General features: G+C 29.5%; 2 protein-coding genes across 2 annotated transcripts in view; one reads left to right on the forward strand and one right to left on the reverse strand.

The window, feature by feature from the left end:
- Positions 1-172: 172 nt before the first annotated feature.
- On the reverse strand, positions 173-16127 carry LOC113518575 (dnaJ homolog subfamily C member 11). The gene is made up of 13 exons (XM_026903564.3): positions 15979-16127; positions 14783-14957; positions 13523-13604; positions 13326-13445; positions 12873-13003; positions 12158-12349; positions 11375-11588; positions 8633-8749; positions 7888-8079; positions 7383-7516; positions 6409-6554; positions 5489-5618; positions 173-3099 (listed from the first exon to the last, which is right to left on the reverse strand). The coding sequence occupies exons 1-13, from the start codon at positions 16045-16047 to the stop codon at positions 3071-3073; spliced, it is 1731 nt and encodes a 576-aa protein (XP_026759365.2). The 5' UTR covers positions 16048-16127; the 3' UTR covers positions 173-3070.
- A 3283-nt stretch (positions 16128-19410) lies between these two features.
- Positions 19411-21963, forward strand: part of LOC113521683 (WD repeat-containing protein 47) — an 82464-nt gene continuing 79911 nt past the window's right edge. The window contains exon 1 of the mRNA XM_026907305.3: positions 19411-19586. The gene's annotated coding sequence lies outside the window, so the exon portion shown is untranslated. The remainder of the gene's footprint in view (positions 19587-21963) is intronic.

The raw sequence follows: 21963 nt of genomic DNA on the forward strand, positions 1-21963 counted from the left end.
TTACTTTTAAGTTGACAAACCAAAACGCACATTTTATCTCAACATAATGGAATATTTAAATTTGTATGCTACAATGCACACACATGATGCAAGTAAAAGACTTATACTAAGGATATTTTGTTCACAAATAAAATAAACATCGTGTATGAAGGCCTTAAAAATAAAAACCAAATGAAATAAACAAATTTATGTTTTATTAATTAGAAGACATTGACATGCTAACTGTCTAAATATATGACAGCGTTGATATACAAAGAACGATCTAATATTTTCAATTATGTTTCAGTAGTAAATGTACATATCCCAACGTGATATAAACTAAAATAATAACAACCATTGTGTAACTCTCATCATGCATCCAAAACTGCAGAAGCAGTGAACATTAAAACAAGGTAACGATAAGTAATTATTTGTAATCTGTACTCCATTAGTAAATTTATAACAAATTTAACAAAATCCAGAAAAGTATTATATGTATATATTTTCAATGATAAGCAAACACTACATAATTTAATATGTAACGGATATCTACATGAAGGTTTAAATATAATTGAAGTCTTTTGCGTCCCTCTCACTAGTTCATAAGCATTTTTCCAGATAAATATTTATAAATAATAAACCAGACATAAATAGATAGTACGCAGCTAATACACGATAGGTCATTTGTGGAATCAGTTTTTCTGTTATTTATTTATTATAAATAAATAATTAAATTAATTAATTTAAAATTTTATTTAAAAATAACAAATCATTGTTTATAATTTTGATTTAATATAATTTTATAAAATAATGTTTTTCAATATAGCCTTCGTATATGAGCATTGAAAACATAATGATTTCCAATTTTGCACTTTAACAACAATTAATTAATTTTTTAATACTGTTACATAAAAATAATAATAAAAAAAACAACTTTTTTGTTACTATTCGATGTTATAATTTACAATAATATGGCACTAAGTTAATAGGAGAGTAAAATGTATGCAAATGCAAACACTAATTTGAATTTAGCGCTTAAAGTTAATTTAAATTGCAAAATTGGAGATGACTTTAATTTTCCGTCACGATATCGCAGACGTGCACGGCATGTCAGTGACAAATACGGAAATATCGGTAAAACAAAATCATGCCGTGTTAGGATAAATTAAAGACGCCCATTTTAGTGAGCTCAATTCGATCTCTTACATACAATGTAAATATCGTTTTCTGGTACAATACGACGAGATTTTGTCGTTAAGTACAATATCGCAACGACACGATCATGCTGTGCACCTTAACCATATCGACATGGTCTGTATCATTAACGGAAATTAAAAGTAGGTAGTATAAATTAAATTAAAAGCTCTCTATGCCTAATGTTGAAAGTTGTATAAAAAAAATGTTATAAATTATAAGCATAGCGTGACAACATTTCACCTAATAATAAATAAATTATTTAGCAAAATGTTCTTTAAAATATTTTAAAACACTGGTATATATTTAAAAATATTTTAACAACTGTATGATTAAAAAGATTTGGAAATGAAACTCTTATTAGTTGAACTAACACTTCGAAATTTTGTCAATCGCATACTAATTGCAGAATATAAAATTACATTAACATTTTAATAAATACAATTTTATTTGTATACATATATATAATATTGAAAATGTGTACATAAAATTTAACAATTACCTATTAAAAACTCAATCAGCTTTTGTAAAAAAATGTTACTGTAATTACTAGAAATTTCATCAGCTATTCACAATGGTAAGAAAAACGTATTTATATATACTTTTTGAATAACATTGCACTGTTAAATTTATAATACTCTTGATAGGGCTATCTGACATCCAGTTCTCTCTGGCCACTTTATAAGGGACCTGACATATATAAAAAACATTCGAATTAAGTGATAATTTATTAATGAAAGAATAATAATGAAATAAAGAAAAATGATAATTTAAAATGGAATGTTACATGTATCTAATTGCCTTCAAATACAATATATGCAGTTATATATACTGCTCTGGATTTTGGTAGATTTCAACATAATATTAATTAGAGTACAATTCTATTCAACTGAGAAGGCGCATACGATAATAAATTGATGGAATTTTAGGATAAAATTTTATAATAATAAATGGACGAGGTTTAGCAGAAAGAACTCACGAAATGGATATAAATGTGGCAATTGCACCAAAACGGTATACAGACTTTCTATTTTAAGACAATGGTACGAACGAATATGAAATTCCTACGTAATTCTAGAAGCATGATCTCATTTTTAATAATGTGAACTGAATCCTTTCTGTTAAGTCCTTCCCATACTATGTTGGTGCCATTTTTTTTTTGATAGGTGTACAGACTGAACCTTACTAAACCATGACCAGTTATATAAGTTATTTATTTATATAAATAAATATAATATTTATACCAGTAAGTTGCAATAGACACTTTAAATTTTCAACGATACTAATAGTTATATTTAATGATAATAATTATCAATATTATATTCCTATGTATATACAGACCTCATAAATATATAATTTTTAAAGATATTCTATTCATCTTTAAAAACCTACTTGAATGGCAATGCTTAATTGAATGAAAATGGTACATGTCTTGAAGACGAACATTGTACTCTATTTTTTCTCAGTTGGCATATTTAATAAACAATTCTGTCATGTCTTTTATACCATAGACAATTTACTACAATAAAAAGCATTCAGTGTTATAACGTTGTAGAATTTTTTATAGTTAATATAAATGTGAGCATGTTTTTTGCTTTTTATTTTAAAATAGTAATTTCATTAACATAAAAACAGACACACAAAAATTATACCCGCCAACATTATTTACTAAATGTGCTATGTACAAAAAAAACAGACTGGCCGTTCTCCGTCCATCCTATTCGTCTTATTCGAACGAAATTATATTAGCTTGTATGTTCATCATCGTTTTCATTATTATAAAATTATTGCATTTCGAATTCGCTAATCTTTAAAACACCTTCTCAGTTAGTTTTTACTGTAGCGTGTGCTGGCGGTCTCGCGCCGTGAACAAACACTTGCGCTTTGACTTCAATTTTCAGGATCTATGATTCTTTATTCGATGATCTGAAAAAAATAAAATAAAAAATATTAGCCAATAACGACAATTAAACTTTTTTTAGCAGACCCCTAGGTTTGTAACGAGAAGGTACTATGCAGTATGTTCTGTGGCATTTATTTTTTTAACAGAGGTATATTTTTACGAGTTATTTGCTAGGAAGTATCTCAAGTTCCGTATGTATTTTTACGGTTACGTCTGTATTTTGGTTTGAAAGGTGAAAGAGTGGCAGTGAAATTACATGGTACGGAGACATAATATCTTGGTACTCAGGAATGGCCAACGGCAACGATGTATGTACCAAGTAAGTCACAGTTAATTCTGACATATTCATGGTGCCGTTCATTGTACTTCTATACTTGTCATTATAGTTGTATAAAAGTATATAGATCATCTAGGAATTAATGGCATAAAAAAATGGTAATCAATGAGTTCAAGTAAATTACGAGTGTATCATTGATTTTATTACGAAATTGTTACATATAATTATAGTACACAAGGTCCTTTAGGAGGTTGTGTTCCATTCAATTATTAATATTGTGAAATATCAGTCATTGAATGAGAAGCAATAAAAACGTGCCTACTTTAAATTCAGCCTTAATTTCATTTGAGTAAAGGTCAACAATCGCGTTAGCCATCTTCATTCCCTACCTGTAGTCTACTGTCGTATAATAATTTACGATTTTGTCCGACAAAAACAAACTGGCCTTACTCTTGACAAAAGGTTTACGACTATAATTTTTTTTTTGTGTGTTACGTACGTGACGTACGTTTTTCTTTTTTTAGTATTCCTCTCTAGAGACCTATACGATTCTAAGGGCATACGGGGCATGGGGCTTTGGTCTCCCAAACTGCATTTTCTGACCAGTAACCCCTCCACAATTGTAGTGTCCCTCACTCCCTTTTCCCCATAAATCATTCATTCCTTTTTTACCAACTTCCTTTAATTTTTCACAACATCCCCCTTATTTTGCTTAAATCTATCCACCATAGCATAGGTTGCGGATACCATCAATAAATGCATTTCTAAGGAGAGTTAACGCCAGATAGACAGCCGGTCGTAAAACCAAGGGTCAAAACCTTGTGTATTATCAATAAAATCATATTACGCTGACCCCAAATAATTAAGGTAAGGACAAGAAGATGATGATGCGATGATTCGCTATTTCTTTTCGCAATTAATAGGATTTACTCTCGTATTGGTTCAATATTAATTTTATCACTATTACACGCGTTGCAGTATTTGCGGAGCTTAGTTTGTCAATTTAATTTATACGATTTTATATAATCGATATTCTATACACGATTACCGCTTGTTTATAGGTTTCCTTATATGTTGATTTGTTTTTATACTTGGATATATCTAGTAAACAATCTTGTCCTTTCTTCCTTATCGAATCTAGTCATTTGTAGCTTATGTAAAGAACGTCTATGTTACGAAAAATACGGAGAAGTGAATAAAAAAACAAAATTAGGTAATGAGTGGTGTTAATATTCTTATTAAGAGAATAGAAGTTAAAACAATATTTTTAGAGCATTAGTCTGTTTATCTTTCTATTTGTTCTGGCATCACGCATTAATAACTTGCATCGAATTGCCGCAATTATCACAGTTGTGTTCCGGAAGCTCTATTTCAAAATCTAAATTATCTCGTCACGTTATTTATTTATGATTTAGAAATAGAGGCTAAGCGCGGAAAATAAAGTCCTATTCACATTTCACATTTCACATGATTTAGAAATTATCTATTTCATTCGTACATATAAAACGGTATTCCTACTTGCACGAGTAGCGGGCATAAACTAGTTATAATTAACAAAATAACAGGACAACATTAATAAATAAACAATTTGCAGCCATCGACAGAAAAATGTGTACTCGAATTTGTACTTTTCACCAAATAAAATGAATATTTTACGAATAACTAGCTCTAATTAAGGCAGATAGGAAGCAACAATACTTATACAATTATATCAACTAATTATATATTATTTAACGTAATTCATTAATACATAAACATGTAAATACATTTTATATCTAAAGATTAAATAATTCAATTAGTAGTAATTTTTTTTGGCAGTTCTTGTTTTTGACATTTGTTTTTGTAATTTATATGTGTCTGCAATATCTGTATACCTGATGGATAATGCTTGCATGGTTACGTTTCGATAAGAAGCAGTAAAATCACAGAGAACATTTTAATCCTCAAGACGAGGAGTCAAAAAGAATTTTCTATGATTTCTATATTGTTGTTCTGTATATTTATAGATGACCGTTACCACTTTCTATCAGGTGCGTAGACAGATTATTTGCCATTGCCAAGTTACTATTATAAATAGATACATACAATGTTTTATGTAAATCTTATTTAAACAATAATATAGATTGTATACTAACTATTACGTGGCAGGACTAGAGGTTGAGAGTCGGACACGGTGCAGGAATGAAGGTTGTTGTGGAAGAAGTATTGCACTGTTAGATGTTTATCCTCGCCCACGCATGGATCAAAAAATCCCGGCAACTCCGACTGTGAAAATAAATTGTTTGGTCATTAATTGTGTCGTTGTTTCTTGACGGAACCTCATTTTATTGATTATATAATGTTTTAAGATTGCCTGGAAGAGATCCCTATTTAGCGACAAGTTTTCTTTGCCTGTTTACCTTGCTTCTCGTAATTTAGATTTTTTGTGTATATATTGTTACATAAGAGATTTACAGTCATTAATTCAGTATTTAAAATACTTATAGTACTTTCATTGGTTTTGATTTAATTTTTATATACCTGAGAATGATGTTCCGAGACCGATCGTGTATATAAATAAATTTTTTTAGTATAAAAATAGTGGAAGTACAAGTAGATATTTTAAATGTATACTAATATTATAAATTATAACATAAAAAGGTGTTAATTTGTTTACATCTTGACAATCATTCAAGCAATTTAGCATTTATCTAGCATATGCGACTGAGAATCGCGCATCATCATATACTTTGTACAGAATATTAAATAACATTTAAAATTCTTATATTTCTTTACTCTTTGCTGGTATTAATGCTATTTTTAATCTTTTCTGATGACATCCTGCAGTACTTATATCTTCGAGTCACGTCTCTTATAGGGTAGGCAGAGAGAAGTGTCAAATCCTTACATATATTAAATCAAGGCTTTCAATTTCGCAACTCGTTCATATATGCTGATTTCGATGACTCTTAACAGTTCCCTCAGGTAGCACATGGTCTATCTAATCAAGATAGGTTAGCTTCCGTATCTTAGAAGAATTTGGCAGTCAGTTCAGATGAAACTATGCGTAACTCACCTTACTAGCTGCCAATAGTTCTAACCGCGAATCTTTCACTAGGCACTGAACGGGTATTGTGACATCAATCACTTCACTAAATGGTGATGGGCACTCCGGTGATATTCCATCTCCCGTTGGCTCAGGTATTTCGTGACTTGATGCACCTGTATAGAATAAAGGGGTACTATAGTAATTTAGAATGTGGCGACTTCTGCAAAATGGAGTAATGATATAAAATGTTGCATGAAGTTGCTGGATGCATGTGGCCAAGGGTCGTTCTTTGTGGTTAAATATGAGGAAGACCTATGTTCAACAGTGATTGATGGATCATTGGTAGATTGTAATGATAATGATGACATATAATTTAACATAGCATGGTCCTAATTGTAAATCTCCCCCAATTGTAAACTGCCATAACGGCCCTGTTCTTTATGACACTCTATAGGAGATACCTATGTTCAGCAGTAGTCAAATAACGGCTGATATGATGATGATAAGACTGTAAGACGTCGTACAATTTAACTGTCACATTTTAATGGGAGAAAACATAATAAAACAGTTAGATATATGCAATTTTATAGAGACACTTTATTTCTCATCGACAATATCAGGGATGTGCATAAATATTTAAAAGTATCCACATATTAATATATTATTATATTTTGCTTTATTATAACCATGAAAATAAACTCTTGCAGAACAGTGTAAATAACGTTGTTTTATTACTCTAGTAATACACAAAAAAATTTAGAACTAATTGTATGATTATGAATGTGTAAGTTATTTATTTAAATGTGTTCACAGGGACAAAGAAAATATGGTAAGAAACGTGTTAAATAAAAATGTGGATGATTGTGAGTATAGAGGAAGACCCAGAAAGAGACAAAGGCTTTACGTTTCTAAACAAACTCATTTCAAATGAACTTAAATCAAGCTTAATAGCTCACACGCTATAATAATCTATACTCAAATAAATGATCAAATAAAGTTACCTGGCGGTAATTTTCCATATAGTGCGCGTATTACCACTAAGCCCTTTTTCTTTTCTTCATCACTTTTAATTCTGGAATATGTTTCCTTCATAAGCTCGACGGTGGCTCTCGCTTCACGTTGCATTTCCTGTAATCTATTAAATATATATTTTTATAACTAGGCCAATATGTATGACTAGTGAGTGCACCATAGATAACGTGCAACCCAAGAACCCAACTTAAACATTAATCAACCAATTTACATATTGGAATTCGATTATAAAGATATATATGAGAATGTAAATTTATAATGAATACATTTTTTTAAAGTTATAGGACAACAATCTTATCTGATTAATACCTTATTTTCAATACTTTATACCGCATATTTGTTTTTCCCAAAATTGATTGGAAGAAAATGACAGACTACACTATATAATTATTTGTAAAAAATTACCAATACAAAATAAATAAAGCAGATGTTGCCAGTTCAATGAGAACATTTAGGTTGTTTTAAGAGCCTCACCTTTCATAATTGGCTTCCATGGAACGCTGTCGTTCACGTTCCTGCCTTTCACGAGTTATTGGGTCTAGAATGAGCTTCTTGAGCACCAACCAGGACACAATTGGCACAACTGTCGCGTAGAACACGGGGGATGGCATCACCTCTTCGCACAAGTGGATTGGAACAACTATGGTCTGCGTGGAACAAGTCCATCTGAGAAAACAAATATACAATATCACATTACTAGCCGTCTCTTACAGCTTCGCTTGCGAGCATCAATAGAGAAAATATTCTATGCGTTTAGGATATAGCCTACTAGTGTACCAAATTTAATTCAAATCGGTTCAATCGTTTGGACATTATTGAATAATAAATAAAGAAACGTCTAAATTATTTGATATATCTTTGGACAACAGCGGAGTGTCTTATGGCCGGGTGAATTATTAATTAATGGAAATGTAACGTTTATATTTCCATTAAGTTCTATTGAAACAAGCTATAGTGATTGACATGATTCCTAGCGCAGCCGCTCGTTTTCATCACTCTCTCCACTCCTTTTCATGCGACGTTTAGTATATGCGTGGCTAAGACTTATAATGGGTGACTTAACTGGGCATATGCCAGTAAGACATATACTTTATATTCTCTTTATATTTATTTATATTCTCATATATGGTTTAGCGAGGCTCTGTACAGACGTGTTGAGTAATCAGATGGTGTTGTGATAGGAGTCAACAGTTAACAAGTAACAAGTAGTTTTACTAACTTGAGCTTAAGCATGACTCCACTGGGTACACCTAACATCACTGCTGCAGAAACACTAGTATTTTGTGACACCTTTTTCTCCGCACCATATTCTGCTATCGCACCGAAAGTACCAAATCTGAAATATAAGATTATAATAAATGTTGCAAGTATAATTATCACTTATATTTGATCACTTAATATATTTGTTTGTAACCACACACGTGTGGAAGTTTGAAAACAGGTATCGTATCTGTTTAACTTTCTACAAGTTTACGTTTGAAAACTTGTTTATCTAAACAATTGTTCAAACGAATACGAAAACATTATACATATACATACATAAACACACACATACATATATATATATATATATATATATATATATATATATATATATATATATATATACATATATATATATATAGATATATATACGTACAGTATATTATTAATGTAACTCATTCTTTAAAATTAGTTTCAGTATTCGTGAATAAAGTCTCAATTTTTTATTTCTATATTTACAATAAGTTTTATTTGTATTGTAAAGCTACAGTGAGAATATATTCTTAGAAAATATTTGCTTATTTAAATTTCTTTCTTAGGGATTTACGACTTTCCATAAAACAAATCGCGAGAATAGCAGCAATTTGCCAGAGGGAGACTTTGTACAAAAGTCGTTTGCTTGGGTACCTCTGTGCCATTCGTGTTTCAACCGTAAAGCAGTTGTGTTTGCATAGCTGTGTTTCGGTTTGAAGGGTAGGATATGGCGTGAATTTACAGGGTACAGAGGATTAACACCAGAGTCCTCAGGAATGGCAACGCATGGGTGGTATAATGGGCGAAACAGTATACTCTGTTATGTCCATAGTATTGCTCATGTCTATAGGCGACGAGTACCACTTTCCATCAGGTGGGCCGTCAGTTTGTTTTCCATTCTAAGTAGTATAAAAAAAATAGCATGTTTTGGTAATAGAAATTTGCTTTGGATATCGGCTGCTTTACCCCATAATAATATTCCACAGGACAATATACTATGAAAGTAATTAAAATTAAGTAATCTGAGAGCCTCAATATTAATATACTATTTAACTCTACGGATAACATACGTTTTATTTAGTTGCAATGATTTGAATGTGAGGAACCCGCTAAGTTTTATTATCACGAGTGATTCCAAGAATATATAAAATCAAGAAGTTCGTTATTTAATTTTTCAGAAGAATTGAAATTATGATTTTTAAAAAGAGATAAATTTGAGCATTCAATTTTAAGTTATTAATTGTAAACCAATGCAAGAAACGCAGCAAAGCACTATTTACATTGTCATAATTTTTGGTCAATCTGACAACTTTAGAAATCAAAGAAGTATCATCTGCGAACAATAGCATGCCACATCTACCCTGCATGACAAAAGCGAGATCATTAATAGGAGTGGTCCTAGTAGAGACCCTTGAGCTACGCCTATTGGCACAAGCGAACCGTTAGACGTAACTATTTACTTAAACTTTTTGGACTTTGTTTAATATATATGATTTGATTAAGTTTAAACTATTGTCTTTGACACCATTAAAAGCTATCTTTTTAGTAATGATCTACACAATCGAAGGCCACAAGGATAGATCACAAAAAAATTCAATCGCTTTCATTTTATTTTTCCAGGCAGCAAAAATGTGTCTTAGTAACTCCGCACCTGCATTCGTTATTTACTCGTATCATCTTTTAGAAAAACCAAATTGACTATTATGAATTAATTCGTTTCATTTCAAATTATTAACCAGTTGATTCAATATGATTTTTCAAAGATTTTACTCAGTGCTGAAAGAATATAGAAAGGCTAAAGCGGCAACGGCTAAAAATAAGTTATTCAAATATAATTTTTATGTAAGAAAACAAAACTTTTTAGAGAGATGTTATAAACGGAACTATCGGTGAGTGAGTCAACCTACACTTGATGGTTTGTTTTTATAAAAAAAATTTTCTTTAGTTTTTGGTAACACAAAAATATCATTAAGATAAAAAAATGTTTTTGAGACTTGTGGAATACTAACAACAGTTTTAAGGAATATGTTACGTCAATTAAAATACCGTATGTGTATGTATATATACAAACAAACTTGACCATTCACACACTCACAATAACATAGATTTGAGACATCAACAGATTCAAGCAAATAAAACAGTATTCGCTTTGTATACTTTTTCATGCCATACAAGTATTCGCTTTGCATAAATTACATATGATTAAAAATAAACAATTGCTCTTTAAATTTACATTCAAACAAATAAATTAAATGATATCTAGTTTAATATTAAGGGTAAAAATATTGTGTAACAATATATTTACCATTAACATAAACCTATGTGCGTTCGCAATACTAAGTGAACATAAAAACAAAAAAAAAAAAATATATATATATATATATATAATATATATATATATATATATATATATATATATATATATATATATATATATATATATATATATATATATATATATATATATATATATATATATATATATATATATATATATATATATATATATATATATATATATATATATATATATATATATATATATATATATATATATATATATATATATATATATATATATATATATATATATATATATATATATATATATATATGTATTAAATATATTGCGCAGCTCTTTAATAGGATAGATAGATAGATACAATTAATATTTTTAATACATATTAAAGCTAAAAACTAAAACAATATAAAAAATCACACTTACTTCAATGCTAATCGCAATTTCATATCATGTTGCGGTAGCTTCCTCATAATATTCAGAGATATGAATGAATGTGGGTTCCCAATTTGTATGGCTGTATTGGTATGGTATTTTTCGGAATCCCGCACATATATAGACGTCATCGAGGACCCACCTTGACCACCAGCTCGGTAAGTAAGGTATCCAACGGAATGTGCATCCAACTGTAATGCCATAGCTATAAACAAAATTATCCATTTTTGTATGCAACTTAGAATGGCGAACAAGCTGACGGCCAACCTGAAAATGGCAACCGTCGCCTAAAGACATGAATAGTACCATGGACATAACAGAGTATACTGTTTCACCCATGATACTCCCATGTGTTGCCATTCCTGAGGACTCAGGTGTTATTCCTTTGTACCTTGTAAATTCACACACAGCAATGCAAACATACTGCTTGGGGGGAAGGGATTATTAGTAATGCGGATTATCAGTCCCATTGCTAACAATATACCCTAACAGGTCGACCTCCACGCGGTCCCTCCTGGAAACCATTGTGCTGAATTCCAAATGTATTCATCACGTGGGCTAACTAACCTGCCTTTTCATCCTCACCTATCATCCCTCACTGGTGCCCCGTCAGCGTATACCGTTAGCGCAGGCGGGGTTATCATTCCATTGTCATCCATGAAAAAAAACATATTGTTTCACGGTAGAAACACAAATTTAAATACTTAATACTCAATCTCCTCAAAGTATTCATTAAATTAGAAAAAAAAATTAAAAAACAATTATATAACTTGCTTGAAATAAGACTAGGTGAAATCCCACGAGGCGTAAATTGAAGTACTGTTCCACAATTTAAAAACATTAATCTTGACAATGTTCGGAATATTTTAAATCCCAGAAGAGGGCCATTGCCAATTCCAAACTCTACTTCAGTCCAACCCTTATCTGAACTTAGATGTCGGTTACAAGCAGTCACTGAACCTGTTCCTGTAAACAAGCAAATATTTAAGTAATTAATACTATTAAATTCTGCTTACCCATTAAAAGGCCTTGCATAAAGCTTAGCTTAAATAGCTTTTCCTTACCAAAAGGAAAACATAGCAACCTACCTCAACTAAAAACGTTTATTTATTATAAACATGTTTTCATTTACTTATCAGCCATATTTCTTATTTCATTAGGAGTAATAATTATAAGTAATGAATATAAGCAATAATAATAAATTAATGATGTTGATAGTAGTTTTGTCTTTGGACAAACATATTTGTATTATGCTGGAAATCATTATTCATCAAGTTTTTAACCAGCATTTAAAAATCAATACAAAATTTACATAATTTAAAAAAGAGAAAGTTCATGAAACAAGAGCAAAAATACAGATATCTCTGCTTAATATTAAGAATATGGGATGAAAATTGATAATTTTATTTTTTTAATGTGTTACAGTTTTCTGACATAAAATTATAAGATTTCTTAGGATTTTATGTCGAAAAACTCTCTAATAACTTACCTATACCATTTTGTGTAGATATGTTTCCTGATAAAGTCATGGTATTTCTCAGTGTAACTGGTGCATCTATTGATTGCTGTATAGTCATACCAGATACTTCAATGTTAGGTATTACTGTAGCATCTTCTTCTCTATAATAATAAATGGATACATATTTAACTTAATTGAAAAATAAGATAAACAATGTGTATGTAATGTTCTTTACTATTGTCATTAGATCTGATTAAAAATTGATCCACAGAGAGGTTATAACATTATTTATTACATATTACATATTATATTTATTACATTATTACATAACAATATACATTAACAAGTACATTAATATAAAATTGTAACAATAATCATTTATTTAATATAATTTCAATAAAAAGATGTAAGGAAGGACATTATACATACACATTGTATCAACAGTTGAATAAGAATAGTTCAAAAGACACAAAATATACTTACAAAATTTCATATTCATCATAATACTTCATAAACATATCAGTGGCATTAATGGAAAGTGTGATTGTACCACGAGGATTGGCGCTTTGTTGTAGCCTTCGTTCCTCTCTTTCACGCTTTAGTCTGCCAGTCAAAATAATAAAATAAATTAATTAAGTTAAAAGAATTCAATTTTAAATAAGTAAATATCTGAAACATACCGTTCATATTCCTCTCTGATTTCCTTAGGTGTACGAGTACGAAATATTACTTCCCAACCATCGACTTCTAAACCACGTTTACCTGTATAGTACAAAAAATAGTCAATATATTATACACAAAATGTTTATTATTAGTGTTTACAAAAAATTTTTACTGTTGAAAAAAATTTAGTAAAGATAGTATTAAAATAGAATTAGAATAAGGTGGATGAACTATATAAAAGATGACAAGGCCAGAAAGAGGAGAAACGATAGATATGGAACAAAGGAAGGAAGATGATGCGGCATTAAAATAATAATTGTATAATAATGCAAGTAAATTTACATTATGCAAATGTTATAATGTAAATTTTGCAAAAAATAAAAACATTTCTGTTAAAAATTTAAGATTCAAGAGTAACAATTAATAAAAAATCAAATCTTTTAAAGTGTGGTTATGAAATTAATAATAAGTAAGCCTGTCATAAAGACATTTCCACAGTAATTGGCACATGATTAAAATCTATTAAAAATATCAGGACAATTCTAGGACTACTGCAAGAATTATGCCTGGTAATGAGCTTGTCTTGTAGATCCCGGTATAGAATAGTGGATTCCCTTCCTTTCCTGTGGGTGTTGTAAGAAGCGACTAAGAGAGGGCAGGGAATGGGCAGCAGTGTGCCTCTTAAAACATCTCCAAAACCTAACTGCAGTTGCCAATCCGTCTGACTAATGTGGTAATTATTGGCAAAACCATTAAGAAGCTTATGTCCAACAGTGGACTGTTAATGGCTGATATGATGATGATAGTATGTTGAATTTGGTTTCAGTAAAGATTGGAAATATACCAACCAAAAAATTGCAACTTATTATAATTCCTTTGTTATTTCACCCAATGCTGGTAATAAAATTGCATTTTAGAATGAGATAGTGTGAATAAAGTGATTTAAGTCTTATAAAAAGGAAAGAAAAGCTATGCTATGTTACTTCAAACATGCAAAGAGTATTTATGATGAAAAATAACAATATATACAATGCAAAAGCAGAAGGATGAAAATGTAAACTAAACTATAATAATCAAATAAACCATATGTAATTGCCAGCAGAGTTAAGACTGTATGGACATAGTGTAAGTGCAAGTTATATCTGATGAAACAAGAGATATTATGTAATTTTAGTGCACTTAATTCTCTCTGCCTACACTGCATAACTACTTGCTTGAAATAAATAATATTCTCATATAACAAAAAATAATAAATGGCTTAATTATAATATTTGTACCTAATGTATCATATATGGTCCTCTTGTGTGAATCTGACAACACTTCATAGGCTTCTTTAACCTTGTTGAATATCTGCTCTGCCAATTTCTGTTTATTAGGATCTGTGCTATGTTTATCAGGGTGAAACATGCGTGAAAACCTGCGATATGCACTGTTGATTTCCTCAGATGTTGCCTGTTAATATTTTACATTCAATAATATTAATAAATCAACATAAATAAAACTGATTTATTGATTAAAATTGATATGCTCTTGATAAATTGGAAAATAAAAGAATAAATTACTATATAGTTCCCCTAGACATATTTTAGTAGCATCCTGCAGTTGATACTAAAAAAGAGGAGACGAGAGTGAAACTATTAGCAATCTAACACATTAGTCTCATAGCTAACAATATATCATAGTAAGTCAATTTCTATAGATCCTCCATAAAAGCCGTCATGGTTAATTCCTGATTAATTCGGCACAATGCACAACCTGACCTGTGTTCATTCATATTTGTGCAAGCATGAATATTGATTTACTATTACTACTGCACTAGTAAGTGCAGGGGGGGTTACCATTCATTTTCTTTTTATTATAACAAAAGTACTACAGAGTACAGATACATTGCATTCTCACTCTGTCAGCATACAGAGTAAATTTCTTAAAATATTAAAATTAAATGGAAGTATTTGTAGAGGACTATCCAAACGAGATTAATTCAAAACTTGTATGTTGCTTAATATAAGTTTTAATGATGGCTTACCTATAAACCATGGATGCTAATACGTATTAATTAATATTTATTATGGTATTAATAACATAAAAATTTTGCCAACCAAATATTGTCCTATCCTGATACAATTCATTACATGAAATCTTAATTATGTCAAATAAATGAGATAATTAATTCATTATATTTGTATTTATATTTATAATACGACTGCATAACTATTAAAAGCACAGTGGTGTAAAACACTGCATCTTGCATTCATGTGACTTCTGCCTGTATCATAACCTAAAATAACTAAAAGACCATTTTACAAGAGATACGGATTCTAAGTACTTTTCACATCATCTCCAGTGACGTAAAACTTAATACATTTCAACCAGTACAATTATTTTAGATAAGAAATATTTTTATAGTTATATAATACGATAAAGCAAAAATATAAAATTATTTTGTAACAATAGCAAGTGGCTTAATATTTACCGTTTTAGAAACATTTAGTAGTTGATAGTAATTTTCTTCAAGTAATATATTTTCTCCGTCCTCATCCATTTTTATTAAATAAAATAATGTTTTTAAAAAAATTCTAATATGATTTTTCAGTTTCAATGATAGATTTCTTTTACCGCCACTCTGTCATGTGGCGCTACTTGTACTTTCTTTTTTTTTATTTTCTAGACAAAAGAACTATACTTGTACAGTCATGTAAAATTATTAATTTATTGTTTCTTATTTTTCGGTAGAATATTGATGAAATATAACGTCACGAGCGTCGACAATAAGTTAATAATTTAGATTAACAGTTAAACAATGATTAAATTCGTTTATTTTCCCTTATACAGGTGTACTGTAAGTATGAAATCAAACAGATTCTGGTAATAGGGGGAAAGGGGTCGCAACTTTTAAAAAAATATATAAATTAATTAAACCAATAGTTATAAAATATTTTTACTGAGATGACATATTTTATAAATATTTAATAAAATTGTGCATTCCACAAAATTATTTTTATGCAAAGGAGAATACATAGTATGACTTTCCAGTGAAAAAGTTTGTTTAGAATTTTTCTACCGTTACTTCAAAAAAATTACCTTTTTTAAAAGATTTTTAACTCGAATAATTTTCTTTTGAGGTTTGAATAAAGCCTGTCTTAAAAAATATACTATACAAGTTTGGAACATTATTATAAAAACTTTTACAATTCATGACGATCTATAAAGGTATAATACTGTGATTTAAAATAAATACAAACGTCACTATTAAATTATATTTCTGAAATGAGAGAAAACATGACGGTAAGTAATTTACCCATATTTAATTAATGTAACACTAAATTAAATTTTATTTTATTTTTACAATAAATGTTCAAAATATCTTTCACCAACTCTAATACATAATCGATAACTTCGTATAAAATTCCTACGTAAAGGTACACTGTCTGCTACAGCATATAATTGACGAAGCTCTAACTCATTTCTATATTCTTTTTCGTACACAGCTTCTTTAAAATATCCCCAAAGAATATAGATGATCGAATTAAGATCAAGTGAACGTGGAGACCATGCCACTTTACCTCCCCTACCGATCCATCGATTTGGAATTGTTTCATTTAAATGTTGCGTCACAACGCGAGACAAATTACTAGGAGTTTCATTATGCTGCAGCCTTATCGTATCAAGCACTTCTTGAGGCATATCTTAAATTAATAACGGAAACTCGTTTTTCAAGAACTGGTGATAACGTACGCCGTTCAGTCTCGCCGGAAGTTCAAACGGACTAACAACTTTTCTTTGGTATACGCACGTCTCGTACTACTGTCACATACATACTGTTTTATGGATCATTTTATATTCTGTAGCATAGAATACGTAATCACTCTTTTTAGTCTCCACCATATTAGTTTTTCTCTCTTTTTGTCTCTATGTGATCTTTCATATTTGATGTTTTATGCTCTTTAATCGTAAGATTAACTTCTTTTTACGTTTGCATCATGGGTTCTTCATTTGTAGTATAACTATTGTCATTGTATTTTTTGCAAACTTTGTTCTAAACTTAATTATATATAGTATTTAATGCCTTCATCCTTTTCGTTTGTCTTTATTTCTCTGTTTTATTTTTTTTAAGAATTTCACATAGAGACGAACAATTTTAAAAAAAGTCGTAAGTAGAAACTTACGACTTTTTTCAATTCTGGATTATTTAACCCTTTGTGTTTTCAGGGCAGTCAACAGAAAATCCTTTTTAGGCTGTCATTCGTTTTCAAATTTCCTTTCAATTATACAAAGCCTTTTAATTAGTCGAAAATATTTGAAATGCCGTATTAATGGAATATTATCGTATTTAACCGTGTGCTACCAACTTATTGAATGGTATCTTATTAGTTATATAATTCGTCGAATGTATAGCTTCAGCCCAAAATAATTGATCAATCATGTTGGAACGTAAAAGGAACTGATATATATCGAGCTGTGCCACTTTTCTTTAGATGTGTATTAAATTCAATATTAATATACTCCATTCCATTATTTATTTGCAATGTGTTTATTTTCTGTATATCTTTGTATTTTCTTTTTATATTTAATGAATTTTGTAAAACTACATTTTTATTTTTCAGAAAATTGACTATACCGTATCTTCTGTATTCATCAGTAAAGATGACGCAGTATCTGTTTTATCTGTTACTATTTATTGGCGTCGGGCCACACATATTTGAGTGTGCAGTATATAATTTTTGTGGAGTCATTGTTTCTTTAAATCTTTCCTTTAGAGAAGATAAATTCGTCATTTTTCCTTTTACACAGTTCGCACATTCGTTTAGTTTAACATTCGCATTAAATTAAATTTCTTATACTATAATATTTTTCATGGCCTGTTTTAAATAACATTCATTTAAATGCTTTAGTTTCTTATGATATATGTCTATTTTTGATTCATCTTTTTAGGCTTGATTTACTTTATTGTTTGTGTGTAAATTGGCATCCACATAATATATTTTATCCTCTTTTCTTGTTATAATAATTGGTTTTCCAATTTTATTTCTAATTTTGTCTTTAAAAAAATAAGTTATTTTCAGTAAATCGTGTTACAGTTATCAAATTAGTTGACGACTCTAGGATATATCAGGCATTGTGTAAATATACTATTTTGTCTTTAACTTTTATCTTAACTAATTCTTCGCCTTTTATTCTGTTTTATTCGAGGCTAACTTAAGTATTCAATTTTCTATTCCTATGAATAGACGATAACGATTAAGTTTTATTCGTGTCTATACACGAATAAAACTTAATCGTTACACATGTTGGATGTGCATCTATTTATAAATTCAGGATTTATTATTATTTTTATTTTCTGTAGTGCAATAAGATTCAGTGCAATATATATTTACGTTTTATTTCTTACATTTTTATTAAACCATCTAATTATGAAATATTGTTCTGTGTTTAAATATTTAATTATGATATTACTTTATTACAAAGAACATTATTTGAGAAGTGAATAGTATTTTATTTTTTAATTAATTGTACAATAATTCGTATAGGAAGGCCGTGTGCGGCTTTTTTCTTAGAGCTTTTAATAAATAAGAAAATAAATAATATAAATTAATTCCATTATCCGCGACTCTAATATAGTCTGAATATAAATATGTGCTTAGAATAAATTGCAAAAAACTCCGCAATTACTTTAATTAAAGTGTCATCCATTGCGATCAATGTAATTACAAACTAATTTTTGTGGCCGATAAATTATTGTATGTAGACTCCTTACATTGTGGTACCCAAAGTTGTTTATTTCTTGTTTTTAGGTGGCACTTTGGGTGGTACCGTTATAAAGTTTATCTGTTTTTGTTTGTATCTGTTGCGTTATAGTAGGTACGTCTATGACAGGCAGGAGTGAGTAGTGACGGCCATAGATTTTTTTAGTTTTTAGTCAGTCTCTGTCTGTGATTTACTCTCGCTTGTAGAAATAAAATATGTGGTTTATATTTAATAAATTCGTCACAAATGATACATCAAACAATGTTTTAATGTGAAATATTAGACTAGCGTTATTTTTACGTTGTTCTGAATAAAGAGTGATACTAATAAATTCAGGTAAATAATATTAATTATTCAAATTTACTCCGTTCAGTTTTAAATGAATATTTTTCTAACTGTAAAACATTCCGTCAACTATTCTGGTTTTGTTTTTTTATTAAATTTATTTTGTAATTGTATCAAAACCTGCTCCGGTATGTAAGCTTAAATGGTATTCGAGACATGTGTAGGTGGAAGTTGTTTTTGTAACATGGCTGTGTGGTGTATTTATTTATCCAATGATTTCATTAATTTACTGAAGAATTCTAGATTGCACTTAATTAAAAACTAAACATTTTCTCCGTGTGCTATGCGAGATGCGTCAGAGATGCACCAATAATTTCACTAAGTACTTAACAGTATGCTTTCCCCTTCCAGAGGCATAAATTATGCACACAAACATAGTTTGTGTGAAAGTCATATGTTTATTGGCTTTAAATAGATTCATTATTCATAACCAATACACCTACATTCATAAAATATTTTATCAAATTTGAAATTTTACAATTACTGTATTAATTTAACAATAGTAGTAATAGACTAGTTAGCTAAACTTCTCTTTATCAATTTTATTGTAGTTTTGAATTTTTTTTTTGTAAATAATTTAATGATAAATTAATTCATATGTTTACTTTTTATTATTACTTAATAGAGAAATTTATGCATATTTTTGTTGATGGAATGGTGTTGTTGAGTTATTGGAAAAAGTGTTTTGTGTTTTATATAATGTGATAAATCTTTTAACACCTAACAAGGTAAAGTATCTACAAGATATTTTATATGATTAATATGCTTTTTATTATTTTGACTTAAAATCATGTTATATTCATGTTTATTTAGTATTTGCAACTATGTTTGTTGCATTAGTTAATAGTTTAAATTAAAATGTTTTTAAACTATTAATTTTTATTCAGACATTTAATGAATTTAAATATAAATTCAAGAAGAAAGAAAATTTTCTTTTTTGTCACACTGTTTACTACAGTATATAAGATGTAATTTTAACAATATAAGTTATAAACTATAATGACATTAAACCTTGTTAAAATAACTTTAGTGTCATTATATCAGCTATTATCTATCCATTGTGGAATAGCTAGCTAGTGCGGAGCCATTCTTATTTGCGTTAGCTGTAGGGGATATCCACTCGAGAATGTTTCTCTCCCATTGGTAAATGGGAATAATTCTTCGAGCTATGTAACCAGTTGATTGCCACTTCAGCTTGTTTGTCCTTTGCACTATGCTGGTTAAAGTTTATGTGAAAGAGACTTTTAACATAGCCCTCTCTATAGCTCACTGAGCATCTTGAAGATTTTGCATCTTAAAATAACTTGTCAATTGGTATTAGCATACATACATATCCATCATGCCTGTCTCTTATAGGAGTAAGCAGAAACAATGGAATAACAAATGCTGTGAATCAAAAATAATTCTTTTGCTTTCTGTTCATACATGCTTGTCAGTTAGGTCTACTTTTAATTCAGCTCTTCTTCAGTATGTCACCTATTTGGTTGACATATACCTGATTGATTAGGGCCACTCTATTATTTCCATTCATTCATGTTCAATAAATCATTTTTGTAAATATTCTTTCATCCATCCTTTCCAAATGGCCAAACCAATGCATTCCCTTTTCAATCTTTGTCAGTACATCATCTTTTAGGCCACACTTCTCTGTGATCACACTATTTCTAACTCCTATCTTTTAGTACCATATCACACATACTTCACACACATCCTATGTTGGATACTAGATGGTTTTGGGGTGGGCACGGCCAACAGGTCCTATCAAAATATATCTATATTAACAATCCATTAACATCCTCCCACTAGTCACACATCCCTTTCTCTGAGTGTAGGATATTAATTTATTATTGCCACAAGGACCATGTGGAATGGTCCTGTGTCAATCAATAGAACTCATCTTTTATTTTTAGTTTACATTCTTGTGTATTGTTCAGAGTTTATTTGATTTACTTTTACATCCTCTGGATGTAAAGTAGTGATGATATTATATTCTTGCTTAATTACTACATGAAGAATAAAAATATATTATAATTATTCATAATGTCATACTGTGTAATACTCACAAGTGTTATTATGCAATAACTAGTGCTTAATTTTCAGAAAATGTATATGTTTATTTTAGCTTAGACTAATAATAGCATTAGTGTTACATTGTTTAGAAATATATTTAACATGAAACTTTCCATATTTGTAAGTGATATAAAATTTTCACTTATTCATTGCTTTGAATTCTAATGTTAATGGTTGCCATATAAATATTAGGACCAGTGAAAGGACTTGAAATAAGGACATGCATTGGAAAGCAATCATTGAATTTATTTAACCACATATGATGGTTTTACTAGACACTTTTTATAGTATAAATACT

Source organism: Galleria mellonella, unplaced genomic scaffold, assembly GCF_026898425.1.
Source record: "Galleria mellonella isolate WM207_F2 unplaced genomic scaffold, CSIRO_AGI_GalMel_v1 utg33, whole genome shotgun sequence".
Classification (NCBI taxonomy): Eukaryota; Metazoa; Arthropoda; class Insecta; order Lepidoptera; family Pyralidae; genus Galleria; species Galleria mellonella.